At 51.7% G+C, this 14,700-nt stretch overlaps 1 protein-coding gene across 1 annotated transcript; it reads right to left on the bottom strand.

The window, feature by feature from the left end:
• Positions 1 to 912: 912 nt before the first annotated feature.
• Positions 913 to 9,225, bottom strand: Rbp3 (retinol binding protein 3). The gene is made up of 4 exons (XM_021204213.1): positions 6,181 to 9,225; positions 4,668 to 4,858; positions 2,660 to 2,802; positions 913 to 1,235 (listed from the first exon to the last, which is right to left on the bottom strand). Exons 1-4 carry the CDS (start codon positions 9,223 to 9,225, stop codon positions 913 to 915), a joined length of 3,702 nt encoding a protein of 1,233 aa, XP_021059872.1.
• Positions 9,226 to 14,700: the final 5,475 nt, after the last annotated feature.

Below are 14,700 nucleotides of genomic sequence, written 5' to 3'. Positions count from 1 at the left end.
TCTGTTCTTACCGTCCTCTCTGGGCCCTAGAGCTCTTTCCCTCAGACAAGGTGCCTGAGGACTGCAGGTGGAGGGCAGTGTAGACTTTAGTCCTATTACCCTGGCATTCACACGTGGTGCCTGCACACTCGAGCTGTGTGGCACACGACAAGGGGAAAAATGACAGCAGGGCTGTGGGGGAGGATGGGATGCATAAAGAAGGGCTCTTAACCTCAGAAGCCATGAGCTGAAGAAGGTCCCCACTGAGTACCAGAAACACAGATGTTCAGTAACCCCAAACAACACACTGAATTTGAAAGACCACACAGAGGCAGGCTACTGGCCACCATTGTTATCCTCGAATATTCACAAGAGGGCTGTGGATATAGAAAGTCAGCTATATTAAACAAAGAGACTCTGATGGGAGGTTCATTAGGGAGATTTTTACTCTAGCATAGGCTTGTCTGGGTATTACATGCATTTTGACCTAGTAATACTGTCTACAAAGGGTGAACTTACAGATACCGCTGTCCTGAGTTAAACAGGAGCTGTAACGTTGGAAAGTGCTACAAGCATTAAGCACTTCGTTCTTTTGCTTTCTGAAAAGATGACTACTAGAAAAAGCAAACTGTCACGTGTGCCTTACTTACATCTGTGGTTGAATTCCCTCTCCTGACAGAGTTGCTCTTGGAGACAGTATGGGGATAGGAGCTAAGAGGTACGAGTCGAAGAGAGATGGACTTCAGTCTCCCCAGAATAACCACTATGGGGGGATGCCTTTGAGATGGCTGAGCTCCCACTTTTTGGAGTAGTGGGGACCGGGGCTGCCTGGGGTCTCAGGCGGGATCCCATGCTGGAGCCCCAGTAGTGGCCCAGAGAGCCTGCCACCACAGCTCTGGCCGTGGGGGGATCCTCAGAGCCTCAGGCTCTGCCTTACCCCCTCAGGGCCCGCTGGAGCATCTCCTTGGCTCTGGTAAGGGCCAATTCTGAAGAGACAACTACATTAGGTGTCACTCCCACCCCTTCCCAGGAACTTCCGTCTGCGGCGCCCACAGAGCGAGCTGTGGGGATGGTGATGTAGAGATGGGTGTCATCCACGTGGTAGGTCTGCGGTGGTTGGCAACCTCCACTTGTCACTTCACCGATGACCAGGGCCCGGCCCAGCCTCTTCATGATGTAAGTAAATTCCTCGGCGGCCCCGGCTGTCACACTACTGGTAAGGATGGCTACACTCTTCTTGTAGCCATATCGTTCACCTGGAGGACAGAGGCCATTCAGCACGGGGGTCAAATCAGCCCCTGCCACTTACACTGATGGATGTCACGAGGAGGGCCCCAGGTTTAGTCTTGCGCATCTGTGTCAATACGTGGGGCACCGGCTTCAGTCGGCCTCCGTGAGACAGGGACAGCCGTACCTATGCCCAAGCACAGCCATGTGCTGTGTGTGTGGTCATATAGAGGAGGGCTTGGGTTTTTTCCTGAGGACAGGGCATGCAACCATGTCCTGAATAAAAGCACCTCCCACTCTGACATGAGAGTCTTTGCTCTGGACTCCCAGAAGGACATTTACTACTTTATGACTTTATTGTCATTTTGAGTAGCTACATTAACAAGTATAAAAGAAAACAGATGAAATTAACTTTAATTGTGCTTTGATTAAATAATATGTCAAAGAAACATTTACTAAAATGAAATTATTACACTGAAGCAAGAGGCCCATCTCCCTGCTTTTCCCTCCCACCCTCCCCTTCCTGTCTTTCGTTTCCACAGTAAGCATTCTAGATCTGGTGTGGAGTTTACAGTGATAACATAACTCAGTAAGAATCACTCACATTTAAGTCTTAGTGATGGAAGGCAGCTGGTAGATCCCATATTGGAGGCCAATCAAAGTTATAGAATCTTTAAATCTGAGACTATTATAACCTGGTTTTAAATAGCTGTTTAAATTTGGAATTCATCTGATTTTTTTTCCTTTTACAATCTTCCATGTTATTGAATAAATCCTGGAAGCCACTGTAACAAAATGCTTATATAATGAGTAAATGTATAAATGAAAGTGGCCAGATGCCTCTCTGGTCAGAGGGACCCTGTTGGCCTCCACCAGAGTCCTTGGTTCTGTGTGCTGGGCAGAGGGAGGGAGGTGATTCACCAAGAAATAAGGCTTCGAGAGTCAGGAGTCTATGGGCCTGAGGTTGCCTCTGCTGCTTCGGTGTGCTCCTGCCCAGGCAAGGAAAGGAGGGCCTCTTAGCATCTGGACCTTGCTTCAGGCAATTGTGATGATCTGGGGCCAAGAGTTCAAACAAGATGATCTCTAATAGCACCCATTTGATTAGCAAGCTGAGGGGGGCATCCCGGATCTATATTGGTTGTATAGGCTGCTAGCTATACTGTTAAGATGGGAGGGGGGCATGCAGCTATTTGGCAAAGCAACCTTTAAATCTTGGATCTTTCCCTTATTAGCTAAGTGACGTCAGATAAGACTGTCAAGCCGTCCAACTGCCACTTTTCTTCTCTAGACACGTGCTTTCAAGATACTGAAGGTTCCAGGACTGGGTCCAGTGGGCCAGAACAGGGACCTTATTCTGCCATTGTTATTTTTTATATACACTCAAACTGTTTTTTTCTCTGATTTACTCAAAAGTTTTTTGGAAAGAGAACAGGGAGAAGAAGGCTTCCTGTACCTGTGAGCTGAGTGTGTGTCCAAAGTTCGCTGACCGAGTCATTGGGCCGGTTGTAGATCTTGTCCAGTAGAATGGGAGGAGCCTCGTCAAAGAAGTAAGAGCACAGGGCTGAGATGGAGGAGGTGGGGCCACCAAGGTTAAACCTAAGGGAAGCAGAGCCAATGACTCTGAGAGGGTCTAAGCACTCAGGGAGGCATTCAGTGAGTTCCACCCCCCACCCCCACCCCCGCCCCAGCTTGGCGCTTCATCCTGTGAAGAAGGGTTCTAATTTCAGGGTAGCTCAGTGCTGGGCACCCCTCACAACTCCACAGGAGACATGATCCAGAGGGTCCCATAGAGTCCTAGCCTCCTGAGACTAAATGCGTCAGTGGTCTAATGCTTCCAGAAAATACTGGCCGGTTGTGGTGGCTCCCACCTTTAACCTCAGCACTCGAGAGGCAGAGGATGATGGGTTTCTGAGAGTTCAAGACCAGCATGGTCTACATAGTGAGACGCTCCAAGTCATCTGGGGACTACATAGTGAGACTCTGTCTCAAAACAACAACAACCACAGCATCAAAAGAAAGAAATAAAAAAAAAATGAGAAGAGGAGAAAATAAAATAACCGAACCTGGGTCCTTATATACTAATGTATTAAAGGCTCTAACGAATCCTGCAGTTGGGAATTTGTTGGTATTGCTTTCCCATGTAGCAACCATAGACTGCTCCTCTGTGTGCATTCTGCCTATGCATAGAGTACAGACTCCATCAAGTGCAGCAGCAACACAAGTTACCAGTGACGCTTGGTGTGGCAGCAAACCCAAGATGGTGGAGGTACACTGGGAGGGAGAAGCCTACTCTCAAGCTTGTATTGCCCTTGCCTCTCCATCTAGTGCTGCAAGTATCAAGAGACTCTTACAGCTGATTGATGTCCATGACCTGAGCATCTGACCCCTAACCCCAGGGACAGAGGAATCTAAGCCTTGTGTGCCTCTAGTTGGGGCTTCCCTTTAAAATAATGTGAATGATACATTCAGTAAAAAGGATGCTTGGGCCGGTGGTGTCTCTGGTGTCTGTTAAGGTGTCTAAGGAATAAAATGATCATCTAAGGTTTGGGGCAACTATAAAACCTGGCCATGGGAAATAATCTCCCAGACTCTCACCATGATTCAGCGCCACCTAGTGACTGTTCAGAGTCGTGCAAGAGCTGCAATTACAGCCTGCCTGGGTGCTTGGATGGGCTGATACTTGAGCCTTTCTCTTGCAGCAGAGATGTGGAAAAGGTTCCCAACGGAGAGATACAGCCTGACCTTTCTCATACTCGTGGATGGTGCTCGGGACACATCCACCGAAAGACCCGGGATCGGAGGGAGGCCTGAGTCTGGCCACTGCCTGAGGACTTCTGCATGGGGGAGCAGAGGTGGTGAAGGAGGTCTATGATGGAGTCTCACCACATTTTGTTTGTTTGTTTTAAGCAGAGGGAGGTAAATGGGCAAAGATATCCAATAACCATTTTGTTATGGAAAGCTTTCTCGTTACTATAGCATCTGTTCATTTCCAGATTATCCCTTTGAGATGCCCAGAGAATGGCTGTCTTGGGAGGGTGATTTTGCAGAAGTACAACCACAGTAGAGGGCTGACCACCAGGATTATACACTGTACAATCTCCCTTGGAGCTACTGACATAGGGCTGGCATGGGGCCAAGGATCAGCGGGCTTATCTTTTCTGTCCCTGACCTCCATTTGATTTCTTTTGTTTTGTCAGGCGACAGATGTGGGGTAACTGTTCACCTCAAACACACATTGGGATCACCAGGGGAGCTTAAAAAGCTATCAGTGCTGAGGTCCCACTGGTCAATAAGGTGTAAACCTCTGGGCTAGCTGGCCAGGTCCCTGGCAGGTAGGTTGTCTGGTTCCTTTCAGCTCCTTGGTTGTTTCATGGGGTCTTTCCTTCTGTTTTGGTCTATAGCTCTGACTGTCCTCAGCCAGTGCCGTGGCTCAACCCGGGATCACTGTCCAGCCCACTGACCTCATGTCGATGATCAGGGCGTCCGTGTGTACAATCTTCTTCCAGATGTGTTCTACCAGCAGCTCGGAGACCTGGGTAAGCAGCTCACAGTCCCCAAACATGTCGAATCTCAAGTAGCCAATGTTGTCCTCAAGTACATTTGTGTGGAAGGAGAACTTGATCAGATCTTCAAAGACTTCTGGGGAGGGGATCTGGAAGAGTGGGAAGCCTAGCTCAGTATCAGGACAGCAGCATGTGGCAGTGCCCAGGAGCGGGGTGGTCCCATCGGCTACTAAGGAAATGGGAGAGAGTTAGTGGTGTCTGGGAGGGTAGCGTGTGGTTGATGGGGCCGGGGTGGGAACCATATGTTGTGTCTGAGTCAGCTGATCAGAGACATCCTTGCAGTGAATGCTCAGGTCTGCCAACCCCTCATTTGGCGTCTGGAGATGAAAGGCCCAGGTACAGTGCTTTTCTGATGCTTCCAACACCGCCAGACACTTCTCAGTGTCCCTGGACCCATCTTCTCTTCTGGAATAGGGAGGAACCTGGCCCTGGGATAAGCACTTTGAAGCCCATCACACTGACAGCGACCCTATATAGAAGACACTGTTATTCTCCTCTTTCCAGAACAATCTGGAAGCACGGACAGAGGCTAACTTCTCCGAGGTCCTCACAGACAAGAACAGACAAAAAGCCAGACCAGGAATCCATTCCAAACTCAGTCCCACTCTTTCGCTCCATGGCCCTGGCTAGTCTGGAAAAAATAGACATGACAAAGTTGCAGACTGGAGTCCTGGAAGCCCAGTCCAACTCCCCTAATAGGACTCTACTTCTCTCCCTAGTGCAGCTTGGGTAGGCCGGACCTCCATGAATGCTGTCCACTATGCCCTTGGCCAGATCCCTTCCTTTCCCACACCCTCTCAGCAGTCACCCAGCCTAATGCACCTGTGCTCCCTGGCACGATGGTGCCGGCTTTCAAGTATTCTGACTGCAGACACCTTGCTCCAAATTTCCTATCAAGCAGAGCCTTGGATCAGACACTCACATGACAATGCTGTGCATTGTTCGGAATGGAGATATTGAGCTGGCTTCCAACCGAGGCCTCTGGGCTGGGCCTTAGCACTCAGCCACCCCAGGACCTGTGTCCTGTCTATGTACTTTGCTTCTAAGGACACTGTAGATCCAAGTAATGTAAGCTTCAGGGAAGGAGAATCTCATGTTGGGGGGGAGCATGGCTCAGGTAACTTGATGACTCCCTTCCCCAGTTCTGATAGTGGGAACTCATGGAAACTCTTGCCTTCTATCTGGCTGAGATGTAAGACCTTCCATTGCAATTTTCACATTAGATTTGTTGAGTCGTCTATAGAGCTGCCCAGGAACAGTGGAGACAGAGAGCTGAGAGACAGTGAGGCGAAAGTGAAGAAAGGACAGGCCTAGTGAAAACATAAACCCAGAAGTAAGCCTTCCACACACGCCAACATCTGGATGAGTCGCTCGCAGGATTGAACCAGGCTAAGTCTCTGTTGTACCTTACCTGCATGGGCACGATTCCAGGAATTCGGTCTTTGGCATCCTCTGGGATGTGTGCTGTCTTCAGGTGTGGGTCCCCAGAGAGCGTTTGCAGGTCTGCCCCCAGCATCTCAGCCAAGGCCCCTTCTGAAGTCACCGTGGCATATCGGCTCTGCAGACTGCTTAGCTTGGCAGCCATCTTGGCCCCCAGTTCAGGGGATGCATAGTTATCAGCCACTAGTTTCCCAGCTGTCTGCAGAACGGTGGGCACCTTGGCACGCAGGGCCACTATGTCCTGGGCTGTGGAAAGGGCCTCGCTCATGGGCACAGTGATGTCAGGTTCCACACCAGCCAAGTCCCAGGCCTCACCAGTGGCACTCAGGGCCATCTGAGTAGGCATGGAGGCATATAAGGGGCTGTTGCCCACCTGGTAGATGCCCACGGAGAGTGCCCCTCCAGCTGTGGGCTCTCCTATTACGGTGGCCCGCTGTAGGTCCTGCATAGTGTGAGCAAAGGCCTCGGCTGCAGAGCCACTGGTGTGGCTCACGAGGATGTATAGGTCCTTATGGGATCCGTAGCGTTGCCCAGCAACCAGCGGCAGGGTCCATATCTCTGTGACCCTAGATGTTGCTCTGTCAAAAACAGAGTAGAGGTGCTGGCGGGGCTCCGCCTCAAAAAAATAGGAGCAGAGTAGAGGAACGGCAGAAGAGTAGCTGCCAGGGTTGTAGCGCAGGTCAACAACCAGTGCAGCTGTGTCCACCAGCCTCTGCCACACCAGCCGTACTAGCTGAGGCCCAATGGCCTTTACTGTCTCTAGCTCAGCCATGGCGTCAAAACGCAAGTAGCCCAGCTGACCTGGTAGCACATCCGTCTTGAACAGAGCCTCTATGAGATAGGAGAGTTCCTCTGGGGAGGGAACGGCAGGGGGCGGTAGAGGGACCTCCTCTGCCACCAGCTCCCCAGGGCTATGGAACACCAGCAGGTGGTGGTCCTCAGATACCTCCTGAAGGTCAGCAGTGAGCTGTGAGGCCAGTGACTCCAAGTCCACAGCTGTGCGGTAGGCTCCTTGCGCCAGCTTAGATTGCAGGAGAGCTCTGGCCCGCTGTGCGATCTCTGGCCGGGCATAGTGAGCCACCAGCAGGCCACCGGTGCCCTCTACCAAGGTGCCCAGACTGCGATGGAAGTCCAACACCTCCTGAGCTCTCTCTAAGGCCTCCTCAGCCAGCACGATGGCATCAGGCACCACCCCACCCCCCAGCCAGGCCTCGCCGTGGTTGTCAATAAAAGTGAGCACCGGTACCGTGAGCGCCAGGCCACCCTGGGGCGAGTCCAGCAGCGGCACCGTGCAGGTGTGGAGCAGGCTACCCGCGGTGATTTCGCCAACCAGTGTGGCCCAGCCCAGGGACTGCATGAGGAAGGCAAACTCTTCGGCAGCTGTGGCGGTTCTATGGCTAGTTAGCAGGTACACCCCACGCCGGTTACCATAGCGTTGGCCTAGCAGCTCCCGATGGCTGAAGTGCTCCTGGGTGATGTTGGTGCGGCGGTCGTAGGTGGTAAAGAGCCGTACAGGTCCGGCCTCAGGGTCCTGGAAGTAGGACAACACCAGAGGCATCGCCGAGGACGGACCCCCAGGGTTGTGACGCAGGTCCATGATGAGGTGCTCCGTGTCCTGCAAAGGCTCCCACACCTGCTGCAGCACATAAGGGCCCAGCGTCCCCAGCACAGAGGCATCTGCAAATCTATCAAAGCGCAGGTAGCCCACATTGCCCGGCAGCACAGACACCTGAAACACAGAGTCCACCAAGGCCCTCCGGGCAGCTTCTTCCTCAGGCACCTCAGGGGTGACTGCTGGAGGCTCATTAGGCCCAGACTCAGGTCTTGAGGAGGAGTCTCTGGGTCCAGTGGCTCTCACCAGGAGCCTGGGATCCTCTGACACAGCCTGCAAGCCAGCATTGAGCTTTGTCACCAGGTCCTCTTCAGAGACCACGGCTGAGTAGTCCATGCTGGCCAGGTGGTGCAGCAGGCCCGGCACTCGGTCCACTAATGTGTAATAGTCCTGGAGGGCTTCCTGAAGTCGGACGACAATCCCTGGCAGGGCACGACGCAGGGTGAGGATGGCCAGGGCCTTTTCTAGGGCTTGCTCTGCAGGGGTCCCCACACAGGGCAGCACGCCACTGCCTTCCCATGTCTGGCCACCTCCACCTAGAGGTCCCAGGGACCTGGATACAGGCACTGTGAGGAAGAAGTTGGACTGGCCTATTCTCAGCTTCTGGAGGTCCAAGGCCCCACCCTCCGTCCGCTCGCCCACCACGATGGCACGGCGCATCTGCTTCAGGATGTAGGCAATGTCCTCTGCGACTCCCCCAGTGTGTCCGCTGGTGAGGACCACCACATCCTTGTCAGCACTGTATCTCTCCCCGAGGACCTCGGGCAAGGTCCAGATCTCTGTGGTGGTGTTGGAGGGCCGATCGTAGACGGTATCCACGTGCATGACCGTGTTCCCAGGGTGCAAGTAAGAGATGACATAAGGGATCCCAGAGACATGGCCACCAGCGCAGTGCCGGAGATCTAACACCAAGGAGGAGGTGCCCATGAGCTGCCTCCACACGTGGCTCACTAAGAACTCCCCCAGCTCGCTCAGTACCTCCTGGCCAGGGAGGTCGTCCACACGTAGGTAGCCCACGTTGCCCTCAAGAACCTCATGGCGGATGTTCCTCTGTATCTGGGCCAGCAGTTCTTCTCGGGTGAGGTTGGTGAGCGCTGGCGCTTGTTGGGGAGCCTCAGGGATACTGGGCTCGTAAGAGATGAAGAGACGTGGGTCACTCAAGGAACTCTGGACTCCGGCTGTCAGCACATGGGCCAGCGTCTGAGGGTCTGAGATGCCCAGAATCTCGTGACTCTTCATCGCCTGCTCAATGGCTGCTTGCATTCCCATCAGGTTCTCAGGGAAGCAGTAGTTATCCAGGAGGATCTTGGCCATATCCAGTACCAGGCTTGGCTGGAAGAGGTGCGTGGGACCAGCCAGAACCCAGAGCAGTGTGGACAACACCAGAACCCATTCTCTCATCATTGGAATCCCAGAGCCCTGGCTCCCGGGTCAGAGCTCCCTTGACCGTGTATAAGACTGTGGTCCTGTAGCTGCCTCTCTCCCTTGCCCTTCTTAGCAGGCAGACAGAAGGTCTGGGGGCTCAACGTGGGAGTTAGATGTGAGGCTTCCAGCCCTGCTAAGCCTTTAATCCTGTCTAATTCGAGCACATGAACCAGGCGACTCTGAAGAAGAAGCCAGGGTGGTCTGACCTGGAAGGAACATTGCATCTCATCTTGCTGAGCCATGTCTGCATAGAATAACAAAAACTTGCGTTTAGTTTGAGTTCCTGCCACATGCTTGGCCCCGTGATATGCTTTCTACACCCACAGATTTTTTTACTAAAGTCTTGCAAATGAGAATTGTTAATCTACAAATAAATATCGTTTTCCCACTGTGGGTCACCCATGGCTCTGGAATTAGGCAGACGCAGTTGGAGGTCTGATTCTGCTACTGTTTATTCATAGGTTTGGGAAAGTATCTGGCTTGTTCTGTAGACTGAGTTATTGGGTAGATCAAATATGAATGCTTTCACAAAGCATTGCAGGGTCTGGAAGTTACTGATGAAGACTCTATGATGAGTGTCGCATATATTTTATCACCAGGGAATTTAGTAGAGAGTTCAACCCACCATTTCAGATGGGGACAGGTGACAGCGAGAAGAGCCTGACTAGGCCACCACCATCTCAGACACTGTAAAGGCTTAGTCTAGGGCCATTGTCAGCCTCAGGAATTGAAACTTGTTTCTATACCCTTATTATGCTTCTAGGTATAAGTCAGTACCTCACAACTTTACAAGATGAATGAAAGGTCCGGACTCTAGCACAGGGTGTGACAGCTGAGAGGGACATGGAGATCAATAATTTCAGACCAGGTAAGGTTAAGTGATCTAGTGAGCCTCATTCTCTTTGTGAATGGAGCCCCCCCCCCCATTAGTTAGGGGCTCAGCTTCAGCCCAGTGCTCACCATGAGAAGTGAGTGGCTCTCTGTGGTCCTAAGTCACACAAAGGATATCAGTCATTGTCATACCTGCAGGGTCACACCTGGGAGTCAGTCCCAGGGGCATTTTCTGTATTCTGCCCTTTTCTCATGAAAGCGATGTGGACTTTTGTTCATGTCTGGCTGGCTCTGGGTATCAAAGAACACTCACCATGGAGCCTGCACTTAGAACTCCTGCTTTGTCCAGGCAGCCTCTTAGTGGGCATATTGCTCTCATTTACCAGGTATCCTTTAGTCAGCCTGTAGGGGGCGTTATATAGACATGGACTAGCAGCTGGTGGGGCCACTTCCTGTTCCCTGGCTACTTGAGTTCTGTCCAGAACACATGGCTGGGCTTGGTGGACAGCAGGTAGAGTCCCACGGTGATGCAGCAGGCAGCCAGAGAAGGTGGTCTTCCCGGTGGGGATAAGAGAGCTGACTCTGTGAGCTGGAAACGTACAAGTCATTTTCTGGAAACCATTATCTGATGATGTTTATCAAGTGGTTTATGAAGGCCAAAGAGGTCAATTAGCTAAAACAAACATATTTTTAGCTCATTAGGATTTGTTTAATACCCAAGCGACATATGGTCTCATCACCCCACTGTTTGCAGCCAATGGAAATGAGGCCGACTTACTGCCAGAATCAGCCTGGGGTGGCACACCACAGACACGAGGCCTCTCTGGGGTGACTGTGCCTTTTCCAACCTCTACCTGGGAGAGCCCCACCCCAGGCGCACAGTCAGAGTTCCTCTGTGAGCACCTATCTGTCACTGCTGAAGCCAGGCCAAGCTCTGGACAGGGGGAGGGTGATGACTACCAGGAAAAATGCTGGTTTTGTATTCATTCTTGTGTGTCTTTTTTTTTTTTTTTTTTGGCAACACATGTCACAAAGGTACCCTCCAAGAATATGAGATAAATGGTCCTAATGTATACAAATGCACAGAGCTGTCCAGTGTGGGCTGCAAAACTACCTACAACCCTTACCACACTGCCTAGGGAACAAGATGCCTTGATTAGGTGACATGTGATCTGGATTAGGTGATAGACAGAGGTACATGCGTTAATATGCTTGTCTGTACGCCCGCCGCCATCCATCTGTCCGTACTTGGATGTTGTGTCCTTCCTGTCAATTCTGCGTTACCATGTTGCAATGCCTGTCATAGACAAGTTAAAGGAGGGAAGTCTTATACTAGCTCAGGGCTTCAGAGCATCCAGCCGGCTCCATTGCTCTTAGGCCTGGGCCAGAATGTGCTAGAGCAAAGCTGCTTGTCCCATAGGGAGGGGAGGGGCAGAGAGAGAGGGAGCTGGATGAGAGAGGGGAAGGGAGAGGGGCATGGGGAGGGGAGGGGAGAGGGAGAGGGAGAGGGAGAGAGAGAGAGAGAGAGAGAGAGAGAGAGAGAGAGAGAGAGAGANTCTTCAGTGCTGCTTTGGGATCCTCTGGTTTTACTTCTTCCTTGGTGGCACGTGAGCCTGCTGTTTCTTGGGCTGACTCAACTTTGGCATTTTTTTTTAAAACATTAATTAATTACATTAATTAATTTACATCCAATGTTGCCTCCTATCCTAGTTGCCCCCCCCCGAGACCCTCCCCTTCCCTTTCTCCTCTGAGGGGGTGGAGCTCCCCCTGGCACATGGAGACTGAGCTGCTGTCTGCTATATATGTGCCAAGGGCTTTGGTCCAGCCTGTGTATGCTCCCCTTTGGTTGGTGACTCCATCTCTGAGAGTCCCCAAGAGTCCAGGTTAGTTGACTCTTCTGGTTGTCCTGTAGAGTTCCTATCCCCTTCAGAGCCTTCAACCCTTTCCCCAACTCTTCTGTAAGAGACCCTGACCTCCATCCAGTGTTTGGCTGTGGATGTTTGTGTTGAACCGTGAAAGGCAGTCTGTGTTTTGGTCGAGCGAGGATTACTGCAGAAACCCAGTAGAAAAATCTATAAGAGACCGAACTGTAAGCTATGCTCCCGGACACAAGGGCCTGACACCATATCAACTCCTCAACTCCATAATCCTGTGACTATCAGTTACTAGACAATGTCCCAAACTCCTGGTATTCTGGCTTCAGCCAGGTAAGCTCTGCCCCACAGTTATCTGGCAATAGTAGGGACTCCCAGCCCACTATAAAAGGGGCTGCCGGGCCCCTCCTCTCTCTCTTAAAGCTCTTGCTCTCTCCTTGTCTCTTACCTTTCTCTCCTTCTCCCCTTCCCTTCCCCCCCTCTCTCCACATGGCCATGGCTGCCCTCTACTTCTCTTGCCTCCTCCCTCTCTCTGCATTTCTACAATAAATGCCTTCAAACCATGGGCTGTCTCTGCTCATTGAGATACACCATGTCAGAGCAATGAAGCAGGTCTCCCTCTAAAGAGCCATGCATCTAACCTGCCGGGAGGTCTTCCTGAGCTCCAGCCACAGCTGCCAGCCAACCCAAGCCACCTGAGCTAGCCAGACTCTCTCATCACCATAGTAACCTGCTAGAGCTCCCTCCCTACCTTCCCCTTCAGCCCCTGGGCCAGAGTCTGGCTGAGGGCCAGTTCTCAGCTCTCCTGAGACATACAGCAGTCTGGGATGTCCGAGAGTGAGAACCAGTCGTCCAGGGCCACCGTGAGGTCCAGGGACCCCCAAACCTGCTCTCCCTCGGTACCCAGCGGTCTGTGGTACCCAAGAGACAGAGCCGAGACTACGTCTTCCCCACCCCCTGGATTAGGGTTGTGTAGCCTGTGAGGACCGACGCCTGTCCCCAGAGCAAGCTGGCTAGCTAGATTGGGAAACGCCTGAGCTCTGAATTTAAATGAGAGACCCTGCATCAAGGTGGAGACTGACAGACACTTGACATGCACAAGCATCTCTCCCACACACATGCACACACATGAGAGTATTGATGCACACATGTGCATATCATATAAACAAACAAACAAAAAATACGAGGAAGTTGGGGAACGCCCCAAATCACACATGGCTTTTTTGACCAGTATTTATTGTCCTTGCTTTATATACACTTTGGCCCGGAAAGTGACATAGACTAGAGAGGTCCCCGACCCACTCAGACCTCACACCATTCCACATATCAGCTGTAGCAAAGCGGTTTCTATAGCGCCCATCTACCACCCTTATGAAGATATTCCTGTGTTAGGGATCATTAGTACTAAAGGAACTGTCAGGTCAGAACAAACGCTTGCAGGGGGACTGACAGGGCTCCTGGTCAGGAACGTTTTGTTTTGTTTTGGTTTGGTTTGGTTTGTTTTGGTTTGGTTTGATTTGGTTTTGGTGAGCTGGGATGTGCATTGGTGAACAGTAGTGGTGAGCAGAGGGCTGTCGGAGTGGAGATCACTTCCGGAGCACAGATTGCTATGAACAGAGAAAGGGGATCTAAACAGGGTGGGGTCGTCTGACAAACCACTGGGGTATCTGGCTCAGGTATGGCCACCGTCTCCTCGCTATCCTGTGGAAGGTGAGACAGACAGTGGCACGCATCCTGCCTCTTTCCCATGGAGCTGCCCTGTGAATACAACTGGCTGGCCTTTGAGAGATGACTGGAGAAACCCGGAGGGCAGGGACAACAGGGCCATCAGGTCCTAGGGCAGCCATTCTGCATTAGAACCTGAATTCGGTCTCCTTAGATTTGTGAGGCCTGAGACCGCTTTCTGAGATCTGTCCCTCTGTTAAAGTGTCCCGCACATTTTATTCAGGTTTCTTCAGTTTTTCCCCTTGCTCCTTGCACAGAGAATTGGTCATAAAAGAGGCAGAGGACGGCTTCTCACTGAGCAGCCTAGGCCAGAACTCTCCTTTCACGGCTTCAGCATCGTCACACACATTGCAGAGATCACTTTACCACAAATGGGACGTGCCTTAGGAGCTGCGTCCAATGTGGCATTGCAGGTGGGTCCATCAGCCATGTAAGCGGCCTGACAATGGACATGCCACATTTCAATGCATGGTCATGGGTGAGCATGTTTCAACAAACACTGTGTGAAAATAACCCAGCGCCATGGAAGCCAGAGACCCCCTTGTGTGTTTTATCCTTGTGCACTGCACAACACCAGTTTGTTCTGAGCCACAGGGCATGTGGACCCTCCAGAAGTGACAAAGCAAGTGGCTTATGGTCTTATCTCCGGAAGGCTCATAATCATGAGTGGCACAAGTCAGGAGGATGCCAGCTTTCCCTGCTGGGCCTGGCAACTGTGTAACAGGGGTGTCACGTGCCCAGGGATGGAGATGCTGAAGTGCAGTTGTGTTTCTGAGGGGAAGCCCTCTGTGGAAGCTGATGAGACAGGACCTAAAGTCCAAGCACATACATGGGGACATCTGCCTGGTGTCCATTTTTTTATGAAGTCAAAATTCATTGTTTTCTGTAAGGGTGTACTGGCTAATTTTGTGTCAACTTGACACACCTGGAGTTATCACAGAGAAAGGAGCTTTAGTTGGGGAAATGCCTCCATGAGATCCAGCTGTAAGGCATTTTCTCAATTAGTGATCAAGGGGGGAGGGCC

This window comes from Mus pahari, chromosome 8 (assembly GCF_900095145.1).
Source record: "Mus pahari chromosome 8, PAHARI_EIJ_v1.1, whole genome shotgun sequence".
Taxonomy (NCBI): Eukaryota; Metazoa; Chordata; class Mammalia; order Rodentia; family Muridae; genus Mus; species Mus pahari.
This window is presented reverse-complemented; position numbering and strand designations above follow the sequence as displayed.